The 23,194-nt window shown below is 38.2% G+C and overlaps 3 protein-coding genes and 1 long non-coding RNA gene across 5 annotated transcripts; 2 read left to right on the top strand and 2 right to left on the bottom strand.

Moving 5' to 3' along the window:
* Nucleotides 1-398: 398 nt before the first annotated feature.
* Nucleotides 399-5,013, bottom strand: LOC119577758 (40S ribosomal protein S24-like). 2 transcript variants are annotated; one of them, XM_037925313.1, is made up of 8 exons: nt 4,921-5,013; nt 4,621-4,689; nt 2,866-2,934; nt 2,150-2,290; nt 1,913-2,026; nt 1,614-1,616; nt 1,261-1,271; nt 399-534 (listed from the first exon to the last, which is right to left on the bottom strand). In XM_037925313.1, the coding sequence occupies exons 1-7, from the start codon at nt 4,990-4,992 to the stop codon at nt 1,266-1,268; spliced, it is 474 nt and encodes a 157-aa protein (XP_037781241.1). In that variant the 5' UTR covers nt 4,993-5,013; the 3' UTR covers nt 399-534; nt 1,261-1,265. The 2 variants fall into 2 exon arrangements, with proteins under 2 accessions (XP_037781241.1, XP_037781242.1); XM_037925314.1 differs by lacking the exon at nt 1,261-1,271 and having other exon boundaries at nt 494-534.
* Nucleotides 5,014-5,067: 54 nt separating this feature from the next.
* LOC119577756 (60S ribosomal protein L14-like) lies at nt 5,068-9,370 on the top strand. The gene is made up of 5 exons (XM_037925311.1): nt 5,068-5,207; nt 7,206-7,307; nt 8,573-8,650; nt 8,761-8,877; nt 9,060-9,370. Exons 1-5 carry the CDS (start codon nt 5,118-5,120, stop codon nt 9,339-9,341), a joined length of 669 nt encoding a protein of 222 aa, XP_037781239.1. The 5' UTR covers nt 5,068-5,117; the 3' UTR covers nt 9,342-9,370.
* A 5,232-nt stretch (nt 9,371-14,602) lies between these two features.
* Nucleotides 14,603-17,576, top strand: LOC119577760. Its single transcript, XR_005229143.1, has 2 exons — nt 14,603-17,020; nt 17,175-17,576. It is a non-coding gene; the product is annotated as an uncharacterized LOC119577760 (long non-coding RNA).
* Nucleotides 17,577-18,779: 1,203 nt separating this feature from the next.
* LOC119578188 (eggshell protein-like) lies at nt 18,780-19,327 on the bottom strand. Its single transcript, XM_037925924.1, has 2 exons — nt 19,288-19,327; nt 18,780-19,198 (listed from the first exon to the last, which is right to left on the bottom strand). Exons 1-2 carry the CDS (start codon nt 19,325-19,327, stop codon nt 18,780-18,782), a joined length of 459 nt encoding a protein of 152 aa, XP_037781852.1.
* Between the last annotated feature and the right edge of the window lie 3,867 nt (nt 19,328-23,194).

Raw genomic sequence — 23,194 nt, 5'->3', positions numbered from 1 at the left:
AGACAGTTCAGAGGAAGAAAAAGGAGAATTATAGGACTAAGAGAAGATAGGGTGGTGATGGAGATGCATTCCCTAATAGTCTTAATGGAAGAGAACTGTGGATACTTGGGATTAAATTTCACTGGTAGAGTAATTTACTGGTCCAAACGGCAAATTTACATTATTTTGGAAAGCTGAAGTGTTAAACACTATCTTCAGCACTTTCAAAAACACGTAAAATATGCTTATCGTTTCATAATCCCCAAACTCTTGTGCATATATAGTGATCTTACATTCCATGACAGATGCTTTCCAGGCAAATGCAATTATCACTTGGGTTTGTGATCAAGTAGGATTTTTTTTTTTAATGGCCTTGTTAGTCTTCCTTGTTACTTAAGGAATGAAGTTAAATAAAAAACAATGAATTCTTCATTATCTATCAGATCAACCATTAAGGCATTGCATAATCGTATGTCAATTCAGGTCTACTTCAATCTGGGCTAGAGAAACACCGTTTTTAGTTGTAATTTTATTTTCCTTGAAGCTCCACGGTTACTGTTGGGGGAAAAAGAAAAAGAAAATAAGTAAAGGCATAAGTAATAAGTAAAGAATGAACAATCTTTTTTAAAAACCCATACCTTATTCCTTGCTGGGAAATAAATAAAAGTTTTCAATATCTCACACACACACACTTATTTCTTACCATGTGAAAGGTGTTACGCAACTAAACTCACATTCAGCAATTACGTAAGTTAATCAACGACAGGCAACTAAACTTGTACACAACTCCATATGCTGACTTAGAATCTGTATACATTATCCAATACATGCCTAATTAGTGCAAATAATGACCAAACAATGAAAACACACACACAAAGAGATATCACTTGATCAATCGTCAAACAGCTGCATATACTTTTCCTAAAAAGATGCACCTGTCATGCATATAAAACTCCTGTTATTTGGTCAAGGGCATGTAAATTTCCTAGCTCTTGACTGTGGGTTATCAAGATACACTGCTTCCAAATTAGTTGTGGTTAGTTATGTATCAAGGTCTTACCACTCCCTCCCCCCTCCCACACTTCTATAACAAGTTAATTGATCACACAAGAGTTACTGTGGAAAATAAGTGCAACCAACATGTACTTGCAACATTTTGTGACTAAAAGCCTATCATCATAGGAGTTAAGCTTCTCTTCAATTGTGCCTTCAAAGGATAAGCTTTACTCTACAAGAAAGGATTTTATGTCACAAAATGCAAACCGTCTTTCCTGAATGTACCTTGTTTACTTCTGAAAAGAAATGCAGATGAAGAGTGAATATCTGCCATTACTTAAATTACTTGTTTGTACTCTATCCAACTCCCTCATAAAAGCAAACAAAACATTATCTTGCATTATCTTGGTTTGCATATTAATCAATCAACATTTACAATTACTGTCTGTCCAGATATGAATATTATAAATTAATCCTGCTCATGAAGTGGTTTCCCCTGGCATTTGCCAGAAGACTTACCCTTTTTCTACCTTATACAATAAAAGTTAAATAAACCTCATTAAACCCAGGTAAATTTTCATCCACTGGGTTATTCCACCCAGCCAACTGGGGTCTGCAGTTAATGTTGTTTACTTTACCTTCTGTAAATGGAGAAAATAAAAAACAACTGTTAGCATAAGAACTGGAACTTAAATTATATAAAATAAAGACAAAATAAAATAAATAAATAAAATAAATAATAAAAAATATATACATATATGTATATGTATATAAATAGGTATATATGTATGTATATGTAATATATATATATATATATATATATATATATATATATATTATACACACACACACACATACATATAACCACACAAAAAATATATAGATTATTTTTTCAATAGCTGAAAACCATTTAAATTTCACAGATTTTTCCTCTTACCTTCTTTGTGGCAGAGGCCAATTTCGCCTTCGCTGTACCACGAGCCTTCTTCATCCTGTTCTTGCGCTCTTTCCTCTGCTTCCGAGCGGTTTTCTTGACCTCAATGAGAGCTTGCTGCAAAGTAAAAAAAAAAAAAAAAAAAAAAAGTTACTTGCAGGTACTACTCATCAAGTTATGCAATTCAACAATTCAAATGAGCAATCTAAATCAAGATTATATGCAGCCTTGCCTACTTACCCTTTCAAGGCGGTACTTGGGCTCCAGTTTCTTGGCATAGTCTAGTGTGTCATAAATAAGAGCAAAACCTGTGCTCTTACCACCACCAAAGGCAGTCTTGAAGCCAAAGGGAAAGACAACATCACTGGTGGTCTTGTACATCTGTAAAAAAAAAAAATAAATAAAATAAATAAATAAATAAAATAAAGGAGAAAATTCATAGGATTACTTCAATAATCAAACCACAAAAAACAGTCCTTGTTTAACATGTGCTAGATTTTACAAAATTCGATTTTTTGTGCTAAATCCTTTAACACATCTTTGGGCTCCGTAATACATCTGGAAGTTTAACTATAAAACTAAAAGGAATACATCTAACAAGATCTGGATTAACTTTGCAGATCAGGGGGATAATAGTTTCTACTTTATTAACTGATTCCTGAGATCTATGAATCTTCATGTTGAGGGGAAAATGTTCTTTTAATTCAATAATTACATGGAAAATCTTCAAAAAAGTTGAGCCAGGCCAGGCATTCATTTGGATTTGCTGCTATGTCTGGATAATTGTCCAGTTCACAGTAGTCTAAACAAGACCTCATCCTAGCAGTTGGGACAGACATTACATGAGGTGTCACCAATCATTTATAGTTACTTGCTACTACATGGTAAATGACAATTTCAAATTGGTTAAAGAACCATCTGTGAAGTTATATATTAATAAACTAAAAGCTGCTTACCTTTGCAAGTTTGGTTCTGATCTCATTCCTGGGGACAGTTGATCGCCCTGGATGCAGGACGTCAACAACCTGAAAAATTATTGTAAATCTAAGTACAAAAAACCAATGGCATGACAAACATTTCAATTTATACTTAAAGTAAAATTTTACTGTTAAGTTAAAGACAATTAAATAATACAAAAACTACAAAAATCAAGGAAAAGTGGTAAACAGGTGAGATAGGCAGGACTAATAACTGACTCCTTGGTGACTAAGCACTTGCAGAGCCATCAATGTGTAAATACAACAAATTTGTGTTACAGTGGACATGGCATGTATTCTTGCTAACTGGGTAAACCCAATGCTGATGGATTTCTTCCTGTTGATCCACGACATGGATTACCAACCCCTCAAACATTTACTTCATTGTGCAGGTTTGGCTGCAACATACACAATTTTCCGGCATTAGAGGAAATGGACACTGCCCTCTCATAAAGCATAAGAAATAGATTAATAAACACAGGTATAGTTGCAGTGGCCTGACAAACACAGGTGCAGTAAACCACTATGCATTTACTAAGTCAACAACAGCCTTACACAGCCCAAGTTCTTAAGGTTGTGTTTTCTCTAATTTGGCATGAAGTGCTACAGGGGGCTATATAATATGGCAGTGTCTATTTCCCTCTGAGTGCATTGCTCTCAGTGACATTAACCAAAGTTTTAATTTATGGTTAAGTACATACACTGCAAAATATGCATAACTATGCTTAGCAGCCAGATTTACAGATCCACATTTCATACATGGGTGATTTCCAACTTCAGAGCAGTTAATAGAAAGACCGACATAACAGAACATGGATATGTATGAGCATGCATGTAGGAGAAAGTCAGGGAAAATTTACCATGTATGGCAACCAGGATTACAGTTTAAAAAAAGGTGTATGGAGTGGTTACCTTGGCAAAAACAGACTCATCTATGGTAAAAGGTGCACAATTCAAAAGTATGGAGATAAAAGACAGAAGAGAAGATCGACCCTTCATTTTCTAAATACCATCATGTTTACCTTACGAGGACCAAAAATGTGACATGTAATCCATTACTGTGATCTATCAAATAGTCCCCGAAAATATTTACATCAGATTCTCCTGCTGACAATCTTAATGATTCGAAATTAAATGTGTAAATCAAACAAAAAACACTTAAATTTGGATAATGAAACTCTACAGGTGCCCCCACCATCTTTAAAAGTCTAAAAACCAAACGTGGAAACTTTAGAAAAACTATAGTAATAGAACCCATTGTTCGGCATAAAAAATCTATGGGATTTCTTAATCCAGATTCCCTATGGTAATCGTACATTGCAATCAATATATTCCCAAGCCAGGAACCCTGTGGTAATATATACGCCTAGCCAGGGGGGTAAGCCCCCTGGACCCCATGGTATTATATTTGCCCAGCCAGGGGCATATGCCCACTGGACCGCCTGTGGCTTTAAGAAAAGCCATTCCATACGGACATGAAAGGTACCGAGAAAATATAATTATACACAATCAGTCTAGTGTTTAAAGCAGGGGGCTGTGCCCCCCTGCAACCCCCCTCCTCTGTAAGAATATCTACAAATAGCCCTACCTTTGTGCGTCCATACCTTCAGTTAACCAAAGATATAATCAATAGTATTCAACATGCAGTCATGAATTTCCAAACCCCAAGTGGAATTTCTCAGCAATATATTCAATATATTAATAACATAAGTCTGAAGTAAGTTCTCCACTCACCATTTGTTTTCTGTTCAAGAGCCGATTGGTCATGAACTTCCTGGTGCGAACTGTCGCCTTGGGTTCCGACTGCAAAGAGAGAGAGAGAAATAAGCTTATTGCTATCACATTGACCACGGCACTTCTTGTTTACATTCGCCATCGCCTATTCTCTAACATCTATATCTCCCAAAATTTTCACATAGGAGATCTTAAATTATCTCAGTCACCATGCCGAAATCGTCACCAATCTGAATATCACTAAAGATCATATATTTTCACTTCGATGGAAATAATATTAGGAGATAAAGAGAGCAGCACCTCCTTGCCCATGGTTGGTCGCGTTTGGCGAAAGACGGAAAAGAACGTTATGGCCGCCGACGCAAAAGGCATCAAATACGGAAAATAAATAACAACTGTAATTCATATCATCATACACAGTTTTTACACAGTTATTTAATTCTATTAAATCCGACCATGAAACAATATGTTTTTTATTCAAATATTGATGTATTCGTATGTTCGTCAAAATTGGTGTTTACATTCGACTTCCTCTGTCCGGTGACGTGCAGAGGCCTTCACGAAGTCGGCGAAAGAGCGCGACCATGGTAAGCGAGAAGTGTCTACATTTATCGGCGAATTTTGACGTCATCTGTCCTTTCCCGATATTTTTGAGGTGAAATATCGGCACTGGATGTACCTGGTTACATCCTTAGTGGAAATTTAGAGGGTCAATCGGGACACGTATAAAGATAATTGGGATGATAATAAACCACGACAGGAGAACACGACACTCAATGTGCAAGTCCAATGTTTATAAATGTTATGCTTGCTTTAATGTGTACGTGAAGGTTTATCTTACGAAAATACTTGGTCATAGCAACGAATTCAGGTTGTGATATGGTTTGGGGACGCACACAATCGAGTTATGTCGCTGAAACACGGCTCTTGAGTAAGAATTCGGGGCATAATACGTAGCAGTCCATAGAGCATTGCCCTAAACAAGTCCGTGTTCTTAGGCCATTCCTCGCTGGAGTTCGAGTTGGTGTTTTTCATAATTCGTGCCTCGTTAGTTTTGTTAAACTTTGCGGTTTTATGTTGGGGAGATGACTTTTTTTTTTTTTTTTTTGAAGGAAAATCCTTCTGTAAAAGGTGTCAAAATTTAATATTCGTTTCATTGTGTTATTGTGCTTTTGATGAATAAATGCAGATTGTTTAGCGTAAAGTGAATATTTAATTATGTCATTAAAAATTGGAGGAATACAGCCAGTGAAATTATATTATAAATGGTATTAAGGGCCTAATGTTTTTATTTTGTGATCGGAATCCCACAGTGTGCTGTGATAACACCGTGAATGGTCGGGAACATTTACATGAGGTGATGTGCACCTTATCAGTAATCGAGTGCTTGTCAGCTTTGCCCATTTCCCAAATGTGTACATACAGTAAGATAACGGGAACAATGGGTTGTCGCTAGGTAGAAAGGGTAGGATTAGCCTTTATGATTATTGGCAAATAAATGTGTAACTTCTCTCCTCAATTATACTTCTACAACTTTTCATTTCTAGCATGCAGAACATTGTTGTGTAACATTTATAATTGGTAATCTGTAAAGAGTATTTTTCATATCTGATGTGGTGTTTATAGGGTATTTATTTGCAAAGCACCCAATTTAGGAAAGTTTTGATTTGCATGGCAGTGTTTGTGGATTCCCATGAGTGCCTCCAAGGTTTTGCCTGGAGTGATAGGAATTGATTCATTGTTACATTATGGACACACTAAGATAGGGCAGGTTAAAGATATTCTTGTAGAGGATGTAAAGTTGGTGTTATTGGTGCAGGAAATGGACACCTATGGAAATACTATAAATTGAGGGAAAAGATTTCAGGAATTATCGCTCATGACTTGATTCCATTCAGTGCTCCAGAGTTTAGTTTTGGCTCTGATTTGCCATGCATACTCAGGTGAAGACAATGTGTCCCATGGGGGTGTTGGGAGCATGTTTATAGTTGTATGTATTCTTTATCTAAGTGGCTTTCCAATTTTAATACTTAAAGGTGCTACACAATTGGCTATACATTCACTTCTATCATTTGGGATGGAAAACGGTGGCATGGCTGTGCAAAACTAAAAATTACCTTTTCTTGTGTGGCACATAACCCCTTTGAGTACCAGTAAGAATACAGAAACAGGTTAAACTATACAAAGATACTGCAACAGACCAGATAGATGGTAATCAGTAGGGGCTTGTTTTTTTTTCAAATATGGTTTTTGTATTGGTGTGCGAGTCAAAGATGGGATTTATTCATCTCATTTTGCTGAGTTAGGGTAGGTTCAGTCCTCCGGTAGACTTTCACCCAACTCCACAGCAGCCATAGATAAACTTTATTTTGTGAGTCTTAGACGCTCTGCCCTTATCTGGACATATTTTTAAACTTTAAATCTTAGGGTTGTGAGAATAGAAAATGTTCCACGAGTGGTCAGCCTCATGAAATCAGCTGTTGATACATCATTGGTTCAGTATGTTACATGTTAGTAATCTTAAAAGTTTGGTCAAATATGGTACCCAACATAGAATTCATTACAATAATTGTCTTCTTTTTCAGCCTTTCAAAAAGTTTGCCCAGATTGGGCGTGTGATTTACATCAATGAAGGGCAGTACAAGGGCAAGCTTGCTGTCATTGTCGACATTATTGACACCAACAGGGTAAGTATTATTCCATATTTTGCAGTTTTAATGGAATTGTCCCCCTTACCATGCACTCAAAAAACAGTGTTTTTCAGAAGTGTTTTAATTCCTAAGAACCACAAAATCCAACTTGCCTATTTCGCCATGATACAGGTGCATTAAGGTGTAGTACCCTTTTTCGTTCTGTGAATTTAGAAAATGTGTTACAGCAATGGAGTAACTTCATTTAGTAGTCTGTTAGCTGTACAGCTACATTATAGTTTGTCATATAATAGAATGATGGATAGAATATATTTTTATAATTGGGTACATTATAATAAAACTTCATTTATGAAAAAAGTGATTTTCAAGGGTTAAGTTCACATATCTGTAACTTGAGCTCAAAAAGATAACTGTGGCAAAATAGACAAATCTTTTAAAATGCAGTGAATGCAACTTAACCCATTGATGACGGGTGGCATGTACGTACATGCCATGGCATGGCGGGACCATCTGCCGGGGGCACGTACGCACATGCCATAGAGGATGCATGGACATGCCATGAGTTTTTTTTTTGTTACAATCACGGCAAAAGATTATTTTTCTGCCAGTGAAAGTATGATTAAGTCGGTTTTAACACTTTCTCATTTTTACCATGCAACAAAGAAAAAAAAATGCAACAAACCGACAATTTCAACTCCATGATGCCGCACTCTGCTTATTTTATTCGGACTATAGACCGAATAATGATCAACTATGGAGTCTATATAACAACAAAAATACCCTTCAGTCTCGATTTATCAGGAAGTTTGGCAAGTAGAGACTGTAAAAAATAATGAAAACTGAAAATACAACATATTTTCGTAGTATTATGAAGAAACGGCATGGGATGCTGGTATTTGGCATGAGTGGTCGCGCATGCTAGGGCGACGATAGAAGCCCCCGGCAGCGAGGCCTGGGCCTCTATGAATGCTACCCGTCAGTAATGGGTTAAAGGAATTCAACTTCACCTTGTAGTAGTGATATATTTATATCCAGGTCACCTTGTAATAGACCTGAGATGGTGTTATGACAATCTTGAAAAATAGGAATGGAAGTATAACCAGTATTTTGGTCTTTACATAAAATATGTAAACAACCATGGTAACAAAACCCAAATGACAGACAAGTGGTATATACAAAAACTACACACTAGGTTGGTGAGTAATATGGGAGACAATAAGAGACCTTTTATTGTGACTATGTATGATTTTTAGTATGTGATGAGATCTGTGAGACTAATTTATTTCCCTCTCCTCTAAAAGGCCCTCATTGATGGACCTAGCCATGGAGTCCCACGGCAGCAGTTCAAGTTCTGTGAGATGAGACTGACAACCTATGTGGTAAGTGGGATGTTAGTGTAACCTAAACTATATATTATGGGAGTAAAGCATCTTATACCTGGCTTATATAGATCTGATAATTCAAATATTCATTACGTGGTTCTTTCCAGTTGAAAATTTGTCGTGGTATGAGGACCAAGTTGATCAGGTCAGCCTGGGAAGCAGCAAAGATCAGTGAGAAATTTGAAGCCTCTACTTGGAACAAGAACATCAAGAAGGGATTGCTTGTGAGTGTCCATGGAAACTTATATTTTAGAATGCATGTGTTTTTTTCTGAAGGTTATTAAAATTTCTGAATTTCCATTACTGTAATGTAATTATTAAAGATCATGATGTTGCATTTTTATCTGCTTAGAACAGTAGAATATAGATACTTTGTTTCATGTGTGACACTGTTAACCACTTGCAGCGTGCCAGTATGACAGACTTCGATAGGTTCAAGCTTGGCCGTGCAAAGCAAGCTAGGAACAAGATTGTCAAGTCTGCATATCTGCGTTTGAAGAAGAACATCCTGATTGCCAAGCGACCAACAGTAAAGGCAGCCAGGAAAGTAAGGGGACAGAAATTGGCTAAGAAGAAGGAACTCAAGGAGAAGAAGCCTAAGACCTGGAAACCTAGGAAGACCAGAGGCCCCAGGGCAGCCAGGAACAAGGACGGCAAGCCTGCAAAGACAGTCAAGGCTGCAAAGTAGATTTTTGACTGAATAAAGAAGGAAAAAGTGTTTGTCTTTTATTAACCACAAATTCTGAATACTTAGTTCCCACAGTGCCATACCTCTGTAAGTATGTTTTTTACTATATGGAACAAATTTTTTGATAAATATTGTTTATATTGTGTAGTTTTGCCCCCTATTATTACTGTCCAGAAGTGTTAATCCCTAAGAACCACAAAATTCAACTTGCCTATCCACCAGTGGAAGGCAACGGAAAACCACCACCATTATCATTTCCAAGGCATACGTCAACACACCAGGAAGGGATGACGAGGGAGGCACTGAACCTATCGTATGACAGACAACCAAGGAGAATAATAATCCCACCAGCTGAAATAAGGTATGCTTTTTCTCCTTTCATTTAGCCAATTTTTGGTCTTTTTAGATTTTAAGAATTTGATTTTACACTTGAAAATGTAGGTTTCTTTTCCATATTGAATGAGTGTTAGCAGAGGAAACTAGTATCTGGCCATTGTCCGAAATCACTTTCAATGGATGTTATACCTGATTAAGTGCATTTGAAAGTTCTCATTCTCTTGGAAAACTTTTTAATGTTCATTAAATTTCTTTACAGGCTAAATGGATTACATCTATGAATTAAGAGATGACCAATGTAAGGTTAGTAGATTACAGGACACTTTTTTTTTTTTATAAATGTGTAAAGGTGTTGCCTAGAGCTGAGAATCTTTTTCTTCAAAGCTATTTGCATTATGCTGGTACTTGCATTTGGTTCAGAAGTTGGCTGCATTTCAAGGGTAACTTCTTTCAAAACTACACATCATATCAAATGAATTTGTTAATGAGCATTATTAAGAGTAAGTTTAAGCTAAGAAGAGGTAGAGTTAGGCAACACCTTAAAAAAAGTATATAGATACTGCTGTAGTACATTTACTTGTTACTTTTGTGATGAACCAAATTTGATAGGAAATGCCGGCTGACCGATATGTGAAGCTAGAATGCCACTGATTGTATATATTACAAAAATCATATCCCTCAAACAAAAGGGAAAGAAATATATAATTTTTTTTTTTTTTTTTTTTTTCAGATCCCTAAATGACTAAGCATTATAAGTACGAAGATCCTGCAGCAGAGATCCAACCTTGTATAAAATGGTAAGGTTTATATATTTATTTTACAAGACTATATATTAGATGTGATGATCACAAAGTGATAGGAAATGCCGGCTGATCGACACATGAAGCTAATTGCCTACTGAAAACTTTTGATTATATTTTTTATTGAGGGATTGAGTCAGGAAATAAAATGATTGTTTTTCAGGTGGTGGTCCATTTTTTCTTCAATGAAGCTTATGAACATCAAATCAGTTAAGGTAAGAACAAAGTGTGTTAAATTATGAAATTCATACAATTGCCAAAATTTCCAGCTTGTTTACTTTTGAAATCAAACTATTATGATGCCATTTGCACATGCGCGTCATCTGACAGGCAACAAGTCTTGGTTGTTGATTCTCTCCTGTGCGTTCTGTGCAGTGTGAGCGGACACTCCCAATGTCTGTTGTACCTATTGATTGTAATGTGCATCTGAAAATTCTCATTCTTTCACTCTTACCTTTTTGGGAAACTTCTTTTTAATGTATTAAATTTCTTTACAGGCTGAATAAATTCTAAACAAGAATTAGGAGAATGTGACCAATGAAAGGTTAGTAAAGAACAAACTAGATTGAATGACCAACATTTTTACATAAATGTACATGCTATTATACTACATTTACTTGTTAATATTGTGATGAACCAAATTTGATAGGAAATGCCGGCTGACCGATATGTGAAGCTAGAATGCCACTGATTGTTTATATGAAAAATAGTCTCTCTCCATAACAAAGAAAAAAGGAAAATAATATACTCCTTTTCAGATCCCTAAATGAATAACCATTAGAAGAATGAAGAACCAGTCAGAGAAGCCAACTTTGTGAAATGGTAAGACTTATCTAATTGTGCAAGTTTATATATTGAATGTGATGAACCAAATTTGATAGGAAATGCCGGCTGATCGACACTTGAAGCTAAATGCCAACTGATGCTTTTGATTATATTTCTTATTGTAAGAAAGGGAGACGGGAAATAAATTTGGATAACTTTGTTTTTCAGAAGATGGTGCATTCTCTTCAGTGAACTCTATGGCTGCATGTCAGTAAAGGTAAAAACCAAATCAATATTTGAAATGCATACAAGTAATGATTTCCTGTTCATGTTTACCTTGGAAACCTAAATGTTATTTGCACATGTACATAATTTGACTGGCAATTCTTGGTTGTTGCTTCTCTTCTGTGTATTTATGCATTATTCTATATTGAAGTTCTTTACCATATAAGCATGAGCTATGACCAATGCAAGATAAACATTAATGTGGATAATTTTATTAAAGGGGAGAGAGTAGATAGGTATTACTATACTTGTATTTACTCCGAGATTCTGATGAAGAATTGCTAGCTGAATATGACAGAAAGAACTTCCTGATATATATTATGAAATGAACAAGTGTGTCATAGTCTAGAATTTCCAGGTCTTGTTTACTTTTTAAACCAAACTACTATGATGCCATTTGCACATGCGCGTCATCTGACAGGCAACAAGTCTTGGTTGTTGATTCTCTCCTGTGCGTTCTGTGCAGTGTGAGCGGACACTCCCAATGTCTGTTGTACCTATTGATTGTAATGTGCATCTGAAAATTCTCTCTCTCACACTTACCCTTTGGGGGAAAACTTCTTTTAATGTGTTAATTTTCCTTACAGGCAAAATAAATTCTACACAAGAATTGGGAGAACGTGACCAATGAAAGGTTAGTAAAGAACAAACTAGATTGAATGGCAAACATTTTTACATAAATGTACATGCTATTGTACTACATTTACTTGTTAAAATTGTGATGAACCAAATTTGATAGGAAATGCCGGCTGACCGATATGTGAAGCTAGAATGCCACTGATTGTATATAGAAAAAATAGTCTCTCTCCATAACAAAGAAAAAGAAAAAATATTGTATTTCTCTTTTCAGGTCCTTAACCCATCATTCCTGGTTATCAAGAATCTCTTGAGAGCAATTAAACTCTTGGTGGTATCTGGTAGTGGCCCGACAGTGGGCGCGGGAGTCCGCTGAGTTAAGCCGAACTTCCCGTTCCACGCGCTCTGGCGTGTTGCCACGTGTACGAGCTGAACCTCCCAACCATGCGGTTCGCTATGACGTCCTAGCACGTCACCTGGCAAGAACAGGTTAAGTGAATAAGCATTAGAAGAATGAAGCACCGGTCGGAGAAACCAGCATTATGTAAAATGGTAAGATTTATATATTGAATGTGATGATCACAAAGTGATAGGAAATGCCAACTGATCAATACATGAAGCTAAATTACCCACTGATGCTTCTGATTATACATCTTAGAGTGGGTTAAGAAAAAAAATGTATAGTTTTTCTGGAGATACGATGTGACTTTTATAAGTTTTGAGACTTTGTAGGGACACCTTTTTTTTCTTCGGACAGCCTCTTTCATCTCCTCGATGGTCTCAAAAATAACTGCCTCTGAAGTTGTCCTTGAGCTTGGAGAACAACCAAGTCGTAGGGAACAAGGTCTGGACTGTAGGGAGGGTGAGGAACTGTCTTGATGCCCATCTCGGTCAAATAGTTGGAAAAACGGATGGAACTGTGGAAATGCCACCGGTCTGATTTGAATAGTGCTGGTCTTTTGTGATGAAATCTTTTTAGGAACTCCCTCAAGACCTCCATATAGTGCTGTATATGGAGGTCTGTCTAGTGGATGTAGATCATGCCTTCGCTGTTGAAAAGGGGATCATGAGTTTCAGGGTGGTGGACTTGTTCTGACTGGCCGTCTTGGGTATGGGCAAGCCCGTATGCTACCACTGGACTCTTGGTTTCTGGGTCATAGCAGTAGATCCAGCTTTCTTCACAGGTCACCAGAGCCATGAGTACTCTTGGATCTGAATTGATAAGCTTGACCATCTCCCTACTTTCACAAACATGTCTTTCCTTTTGTTTGTCACTGAGCACCCTTGGGACAAGGTGTGCAAATCTTTTGCATGTTCAATTCATCATGAAAAATTTTGTGCACAGTTCCCACACTGACTTCAAACTGTTCACTTACTCTCTCTCTTGATACTCGACGGTCCTCATCCAGAAAAGCCACAAATTTTCCTTACCAGCTCTGGTGTTCTGACTTCCCTCCCCCTTCCACACCTCTCATCTCACTCTCTGCCACCCTTTAACTTTTTGTGCCAATGAAACGGATGCTCTGCCCATGCAAGTTATTCCAAAAACAGTCTGAAGCTTTTCATAAGTCTGCATAGCGTTCTTTCCAAGTTTTAACGTAAAATACTATAGCGTATTGTGCTTCCAAAGTCTCCTCCCGGCCCGACTGCATTCTGCAAAAAAGTCGGCTCTGGCCAGCATGGGTTAGTAAGTTTCACTTAACTTCATGTACAGCCGTGTCTTCCAACCTGGAATAACAAATGTTTTTTCATTAGACATATGGTAATGACATACCAAATTGCAAGTGTTGGAGGATTATAACTGTCCCTTTGAAAGTCTCGAGTCTTACTGAAGTTGCCTCGTAATACATTTTCTCTTCAGTGAACCTTATGAATAACATGTCAGTTAAGGGAAGACTTAAACTGATATATTATGAAATGGACATGTGTGTGACAGTCCAGAATTTCCAGGTTTTGTTTACTTTAGAAACCAAACTACCATGATGCCATTTGCACATGCGCGTCATCTGACAGGCAACAAGTCTTGGTTGTTGATTCTCTCCTGTGCGTTCTGTGCAGTGTGAGCGGACACTCCCAATGTCTGTTGTACCTATTGATTGTAATGTGCATCTGAAAATTCTCATTCTTTCACTCTTACCCTTTTGGGAAACTTCTTTTTAATGTATTAAATTTCTTTACAGGCTGAATAAATTCTAAACAAGAATTAGGAGAATGTGACCAATGAAAGGTTAGTAAAGAACAAACTAGATTGAATGACCAACATTTTTACATAAATGTACATGCTATTATACTACATTTACTTGTTAATATTGTGATGAACCAAATTTGATAGGAAATGCCGGCTGATCGACACTTGAAGCTAAATGCCAACTGATACTTTTGATTATATTTCTTATTGTAAGAAAGGGAGACGGGAAATAAATTTGGATAACTTTGTTTTTCAGAAGATGGTGCATTCTCTTCAGTGAACTCTATGGCTGCATGTCAGTAAAGGTAAAATCAAATCAATATTTGAAGTGCATACAAGTAATGATTTCCTGTTCATGTTTACCTTGGAAACCTAAATGTTATTTGTACATGTACATAGTTTGACTGGCAATTCTTGGTTGTTGCTTCTTCTGAGCATTCTGTGCAGTGTTCTATATTGAAGTTTTATACCATATAAGCATGAGCTAATGACCAATGCAAGATAATAAGATTACTATGGATAATTGTGTCAAAGGGAAGAGACTAGATAGGTACTACTATACTTGTATTTACTCCCTGAGATACTTGAAGCTAAATACATGCTGCAGTTCATATTACTGAAAATTTAATATTACAAAAATATTTGAATATGATGCAAAGAACTTCTTGGTATTGTCCTCACTACCTAGAGATCATAAGGTTTCTGTGCAATGAAAGTCTATTACCATCTTGTTACAGCATATCAGATGACAAATATAGACCTTGGAAAATGGCATTGAAACAAAAAAGTGATTGTTGCAAAGGGGAGACAGTCTTGATACCACAGAAGCCACACACCTGAGAGTCGGCACATTAGTAAGCCTAATATCTGGGTTTTGGGCCATGTGCAATTGTATACGCACCAGGATCTAATAGTTTTAAACACACTATTAACATTGGCATGTGTTATTTGATATGCAATAGGTTGTGGAGATTCTATTCCCCATTGCCTTCTCTACATAGGGGGCTGGATGTTTCCAACATCTTCTGTCCCAGTTGATTATAAGGTCTATTTTGATTTTCATTTTTTTTTTTAAATTGATTTATGAGCTGTTGTCTTGTGGTCTGCCAATAGTTTTAGGAATCTTTTCAAGGAAAGACATGGAGAACTGTAAGATTATAACCTAATTTGATTGGAAAAGCTAACTGACTAAAATAGAAAGGTTGGAAAAAAAAAAATTGTTTTCATATGTCAAAATGAAACCTTAGAAAATTAGCAGACCTTGTATAATATGGTAGGATTGGTATCTGAGATGCTTAGTACAGTGATGATCCTTAATAGGAAATGCCAGCTGATCAGTCCATGAAGCTGCTGATGTACGAGACACATCCAGAAGGGATGAATAATTCTGTGAGAATATATATTTTGTATTAATTTTTACAGGAACTGGATGAATTCTCTTTGGTGCTAATTACAAGCCTGATTATTATCTGGTGTGTGCTAGACATGATGTACATGAAATTGTGATACTGCTTGACTGTTGAAAATAGTCAAGCAATATCAGTATTGATGCCATACACACGTTACTGCTCTCCTATGCATTTTGGACAGACCACTTAGCCATAATGTTTGTAATTTTCATAAAGTGGTTCTTTTGCTGCTGCGGACATGTACTTGGAAAGGCTAGCTGATTTTTTTTTTTTTTTTTTTTAATGAAAAATTTAATAAATTTAAGGTTTGGTAAATGTTTCAGTATCAGATTTTAAAAGTGCAGATTTTAACCAAACAAGTTAATGGGTTAGTGAATCTAATTGACTAGGAAATGCAGGCTGGTTGATGGTTGTAAGAAAATATTTTGAATTCATCTCCCAAAATTTGTGAATGTAATACTTTTCCGGATTAACAAATAACTAATAAGTTTATTAAGTGTCTGAAGTTGATGTAGCAATTTTATTGTGGAGACTAATATTGCAAAGCCTATAATCTATAATGCAAATTGTTAGCGAGTCCAGATCAATAGAGAATTGCCATCAGTTGCTTTGTGAAGATAGTTTAATTGGAATTGTATGTGTATGATCAAGAGGGTGTTGATATATATATTTTTTCCACATCTTATTCAAGGTTTTATATTACTTGAGTGTAAAAAAATAAGGTATAGAAAATGAAGCATACAGCTTTATTCTGTATTGAAAATCCAGTTTCACACCACTGTCACTGATTGCCAAATTTGCCAGAAAGCCATATACTCCTGATAGTTTCAGTACCTTTTACTGTTTTTTTTTGTACAACTAAGTTAGAAATGTAAAACAAACTTTGAAAGAAATTTAAAAGTATTTTATATATTAAACATTTTTCCCAGTTTGTGCATCATTGGAGAAACAGGTCTGATCATAAACCAAGATAGTGTATGAGCTGTACAACCTGGCTTTGGAAAAAGAAATTATGCATACTGTGACTGGAATGATGTGAGATTAAGCATGCCTCCTAGAATGTGGCTGTAGTCATAACCAAATTGAATGATGTCCTTTACTCATGCGTGTCATCTGATGGGTAATATCTCTTGGTGGTTGCTAACTTACTCTGCGTTCTGCACAGTGAGTTTGTCACCTTCCAATGGCTATTGTCCCTTGATTATTCTGAGTATCTGAAATATCACTTTACATATAGATGATCTTTTTAGCATTTTTTTTTTCTAATGAAAACTTTCTTTTCCTCTTAAAGATTGGTATGTGGCCAAAAGCAAGTGCAAGGTAAGTATGTAAAGTTATAGTCGGCTTTATTGGGGAAAAGTCGATGGCTTTAATAATTTTGTATTGATTTTCCTTAATGATTATTGATGATGATGATTGATATTATAGTAACAAATCTTGCTCTCATGATTTAATTTTTATTGGCCAATGACAGCCATGTGGGTATATGTGAGGCATGCAGCCAAATAAGCCTTGCAGCCACCCTGTAGGCTCAAACCCATCATGCCAGGCAAATACCAAGCAGGGCTGCAAGCTAAGTGTTGCTAACTATGGACAGTATTAGACCAGTGTCCCCTTGTAATCCATTAAAATGATCATTTTGGGGAGGAACTTTGATTAGCATCAGCCTCCACCTAAACTGTTTTAAATGTTGAAGTCATTAAGACGAGTGGAAGTAGAAGTAAGTTGAAGTGATTTGTGAATATTTGAATGTTAATTGATAAATCAACCAAAAGCAGTACATTCCCCCCAGAATGCTGCACTTTGAACTTGCTATTGTGAAATTGATGGAATGCCCTTTATGATGTAGATTGATGAATAAAAATATGAAAAGTTATATTGTCTTTGGCCTTATCCTTCTATGAAGGGGTCATGCAAATATTGCCTATATATGGTGTTATAAGGCTATGGTAACTTCTTAAATTCTTACATTGTTAGATAATTTGAGTAACGTCAAATACCTCGCAATTAATAGGGAGTCTTCCACCATAATTTTTTACAGTATCTAATACTTTTGATGAAATTACTAAATTAAAAACAAAAGGAAATGCTTTCAGATCTAAGACACTTTTTCCATATCTCATAATTTTGCAAGCAGTGATGAACAAAGTTTTAAGATCACCCTAAATTATCAAGCGTTATTATACACTTGTACACTTGCTAAAAAAGAGTAGATGAAACTGAAAAGATCGCCAATAATTCATTCAGAAAGATTTTCAGAGCTCAGAACGGATGAGGCTTTACAATGAGTTTGAATAGTGTTTAGGAGCCGATATGGTTAGGGCCCCGTATCATACCTATATTAGGAATGGAGACCTCATTGACCATTTGTAACCTCATATCAAGAATATATATTTTGAAGCCAACCATATGTATGGATCCAGCGACACCAAACAACGGAATCCATGGAGGAATATGAAGTAAATGTCGTTCAAAACAATAAATCAATGTACTATATAAAAGACATACAGGAAGATTCCACTGAAATGCAATAATATTATGAGCGTATGCTATAGTTAAGTAGATACTTTTTTTTTTTTTTTTAGCGAGTGTACCGAGTGTACCATTATTGTAAGCTTTCTCAGACTTTCCTTAAGTATAAGAAGGCCATGTAACTGATATGATAGGTGTCTGGCAGTGGCTTACAGCCCTGGGTTGAGTGAGTATTGGTAAATTAGGGCCTTGGGCCTGAACCCTCGATTCCACTAATTTTACACGGTCTTTTCTTCCACTATCCCTCAAGAGGACCTTAGTGGGTGGATAATTTCTCTTCAACATACCCCAGGGTTATTATGGCCAATAATGAAGATTTTGTACCCATGTTAGGGGCAATGAGGCTTGCCCTTTCGTCAACTAGTCCCACCGACTTTAATTCCCCCGGCTCCCTGATCCCAGGCTTTCCTTTGCCACGACTCGGAACACTACTTCTACCCCCTCCTCAATGCATACTGTCACCTCAGTCCAGTCCAAAACATACACCCAGGTCATTTACACCTCCTCCTCCTTCGGGTCATTTACACAACCTCCTCCTTTGGGTCATTTACACAACCTCCTCCTTTGGGTCATTTACACCTCCTCCTCCTACGGGGTCATTTACACAACCTCCTCCTACGGGGTCATTTACACAACCTCCTCCTACGGGGTCATTTACACAACCTCCTCCTACGGGGTCATTTACACAACCTCCTCCTACGGGGTCATTTACACAACCTCCTCCTACGGGGTCATTTACACAACCTCCTCCTACGGGGTCATTTACACAACCTCCTCCTACGGGGTCATTTACACAACCTCCTCCTACGGGGTCATTTACACAACCTCCTCCTACGGGGTCATTTACACAACCTCCTCCTACGGGGTCATTTACACAACCTCCTCCTACGGGGTCATTTACACAACCTCCTCCTACGGGGTCATTTACACAACCTCCTCCTACGGGGTCATTTACACAACCTCCTCCTACGGGGTCATTTACACAACCTTCTCCCTTATTACTATACTGTAGCCTTAATATCCATCTCTCCGCAGTGTTACTTCACTCAACGCACCTCCCACTTCCACAAGTCCGCGTCTTTCAACTACCCCCATTTCTACAAACCTAAATACATTTAGCCCAGCCAAATGGGATTGTTTGTGATCACCTCTACATCCCCTTACTCTGACAACACGCCCTCTTTCAGCAATTCCTCCAAAAAACAAGTTGGCAAAATTTCCTTCCGCAACTGCCTTGTCCCAAGCCAAAGTGTTATCAACCCTAACGGACTTCACTGGCAAACCTATTCCTGCCTAGCCTTCTCTCTTCTGCAACACTTGTATCGGAACGCTCTCCATCTCCCCGACAAACTGGCCAGTCTACAAGGATTGGTCAGATTTTGAAGATTTACTCGTGTCCCTCATGATAATGATGCAATATCAGTATAATGCTACATCATTCCTCCTGGAGGGTGCCGTTAGGTTACGGCCACACTGCAAGTGATTTGCTGGGGGGGGGGGGGGGTAGAGGGTAACAAGATGATTAGCGGGTCTAAGGGAAAAACAAACGTGTCTTGTACCATGGCCAAAACAGACGCGGTAGCGGGTTCACTCCAAGCTTATCCGCTACCCTCCCCGCTTGGTGAAGCAACATGTCGGTTAAAATCGCCCAGAGGCTTCGGGACACCAGTCGATCTACACATGCACCAGCTCAGACATGGGAAATGAAGAAATAAGAAGTGCTGTTTTTCAGCGGAGGGTGGTGCATGACCCTGTGGATCCCCTGCACAAGAATGTTGTACTAAAAAAATGGTGATATATCTGAACAATTAAATATAACCAAGTTATAAGTCATGTTGACGCATCGATTGATGCAGCATGATGAGGCTATTGGATACTTTTTAGTTGGGCCACCTTTCGCTGGTAGATACATCATTACATAGATATCGGGCATGTAACTGTCCACTTCTAAAGGCCTCAACTATTTTTGCACAGTCTTTTCTTCTCCTTTCCTTTTCCTCTTTTTCTGTCCACTTATCCTAATAATTACTCATTTTTGCCGTTTTCGCTCCGATACTTTATCATAATGCTCCCTACTCCCTTAAAACTCCTTCCCCTTCCAACAACCTGTATCTTATACCCCATCAGCTTCCCGTCTCTACCCTTTTACCATAACGCCATATGATCATTGATGTCATGTAGCATTTCTTCACCTGGGAAGCCTCGCGCTTTCTCTTTATTTTGAATACGCTGTGACCTTTGATGTTGACGCGGCAAATGTTTGTTTTAAAAACCCCCTCCCCCAATCCCTTGTTCGTTGTTATCGTGGGGGGAGGGGGGTTAAGAGGCGGGGACTGAGGGCCAATGCAGGAGGATCACCCCTGCCTTGGACCTCAGCTCTTACCTCACCTAATTTTGTATGGTCTTTTCTTTCCCTTCAATCGTCTTAATCGTTAATTAATTTTGCCGTTTTCATCACAATAATTTTATCATAATGCTCCCTACTACCTCAACTCCTTTCCCTATAACAACTTTTACCTTATTCTATCACCCATCAGTTCCCTCTCTCAACCCTTTTCACTACCATACTACCCTCTAGTACTGTTCAACCTGTACCTTTACCCAGATCATCACCTCGTTCCTAACCATTTTCGTTACTTTACCATAGCGCCGTATGACCTTCGAGGTCGTGTAGCACTTCCTTACCTGGGAGCTTTGTTCCCAGGCCTCAGGCTATCGCTTTATTTTGAATACGCAGCTGACCTTAAATGTTGACGCGGGCAGAAGATTTTCAGCTAATAAATAGAAGAACGAGCAGTTTCAGAAGATAATTTAGAAGGGGGAATGACAAAAGGGAATTGTGTGTATTCACGAGAGAGCGTAAGGGATAACAGATAATGAATGTCGGGTGATACAGATGAAGCAGGGGCGATGGAGTGTGTTTGAAGGGGTGTAGGTGGTACATAAGTAGGATGGAGGGTGGATGGGGTATATGCATGTTAACTTAGATAGTTCTGAATGTCCTCAAGTTTCTGAAATGGAGTTGGTTGGGGAGGTCTGAGAAACGAAGGTTTTCTTATAAGGGAGGGAAGTGTAGGAGAGGATGCGGTAAAGATGATGGGGTGGGACGTTTAGATTATCTGATGCAATGAGCACTGCGAGGAGTTGGAGAGGTACTAATAATGACATCAAAGGTCATATAACACTATGGTAACATTGTGGCAAAACGGGTAAAACGGGGAGAGCAAATGGAGTACAGCGGAGATTTGTTAAAGGGGCTGGGTTTAAGGGAATAGGGCTGTTAGATCAAATGGAGAGTATCTGTGTCAAGAGGGGAGAGTAACAGTGTATGAGGACAACCAGCTGGTAAAATGGTAGAAATGGTAGTTAGAGAAGTAGAAGAATCCATAGTTGAAATAAGAGAACAGGGGAAGGTAGTGAAGTATCTGGAAGAATGTCGGGTGGGAAAGGAACCGGAGGTGGATGCTGTTGTGACATAAGGGAGTCACGTGAGCATCCACGTGGGAGTGGTAAGGATAATGGGGACAGAAGAGGGAATGGTGGTGAACATGGAGGGGAGGATGGCGTGTTTTGCGAGAGAGTGTGAGGAAGAGGGGTTGGGGTACTTGAGGGGGAGGATGAATATCGGCAAATATTTGAACGTAGAGGGAGTGGGAATAGAGGGATTGGAGGGTAGATGAGGGAATGGAGCGTTCTCATGGGTCGTGTTCAGGAAGTTTTGGAGGTTCTCAAAAGTTCCTGGTGGGAAGTTGGGTGGGGAGGTCTAAGAAACAAAAGTAGAAGAGGATGTGGTAGGAAAAGATGGTGTGGAAAATTTAGATTGCCTGGTGCGACAATTGAGGGGGAGGGGGAGGAGAAGAAGGAGGAGGAGGAGGAGGAGGAGAAGAAGGAGGAGGAGGAGGAGAAGAAGGAGGAGGAGGAGGAGGAGAAGAAGGAGGAGGAGGAGGAGAAGAAGGAGGAGGAGGAGAAGAAGGAGGAGGAGGAGGAGGAGAAGGAGGAGGAGGAGAAGGAGGAGGAAGAGAGAAGAGGAGGAGAGGAGAGAGGAGGGGAGGAGGAGGAGGAGAGGAGAAAGAGAGGAGAGGAGAAGAAGAGGAGGAGGAGGAGAAGAGAGGAGGAGGAAGAGAGGAGGAGGAGAGAGAGAGGAGGAGGAGGAGAGAGGAGGAGGAGGCGAGAGAAGAGGAAGAGGAGGAGGAGGAGAGAAGAGAAGAGGAGGAGGAGGCGAGAGAAGAGAGAAGAGGAGGAGGAGGAGAAGAAGGAGGAGGAGGAGGAGGAGGAGGAGAAGAAGGAGGAGGAGGAGGAGGAGGAGGAGAAGAAGGAAGGAGGAGGAGGAGAAGGAGAAGGAGAAGGAGAAGGAGAAGGAGAAGGAGAAGGAGAAGGAGAAGGAGAAGGAGAAGGAGAAGGAGAAGGAGAAGAAGAAGAAGAAGAAGAGAAGAAGAAGAAGAAGAAGAAGAAGAAGAAGAAGAAGAAGAAGAAGAAGAAGAAGAAGAAGAAGAGGAGGAGGAGGAAGAAGAGGAGGAGGAAGAGTAATAATAATAATAATAATAATAATAATAATAATAATAATAATAATAATAATAATAAAATAATAATAAAATAATAATAAATTAATAATAAAATAATAAAATAATATTAAAATAATAATAAAATAAAAATAAAATAATAATAATAATAATAATAAAGGTAGTAGTAGAGATTGGAGTATCTGGATTTAGTCTTTTTCTGGGAGAGAAAGGGTATAGAGGGAAGAGATATATGCTGAGACATCTTGAAAATGGGAGGGGAGCTGAGCGAAGGACAGTTTTGGAATAGAGAGGAAAAAACCTTGGCATGCTCCCTGACTGGCCTTACATAAAGTGAGGCCTAATTTGAATTTAAAAACTGCTACCTCAGATTTGATTTGTAGGCAGGGCATCTATAAAATACATTTTGGGAGCCACCACCATTGTCACATGTGCGTGACTG

This window comes from Penaeus monodon, chromosome 10, assembly GCF_015228065.2.
Source record: "Penaeus monodon isolate SGIC_2016 chromosome 10, NSTDA_Pmon_1, whole genome shotgun sequence".
In the NCBI taxonomy this organism is placed as follows: Eukaryota; Metazoa; Arthropoda; class Malacostraca; order Decapoda; family Penaeidae; genus Penaeus; species Penaeus monodon.
Note: the sequence above shows the minus strand (reverse complement) of the source record. Positions and strands in the feature narration are given on the sequence as shown.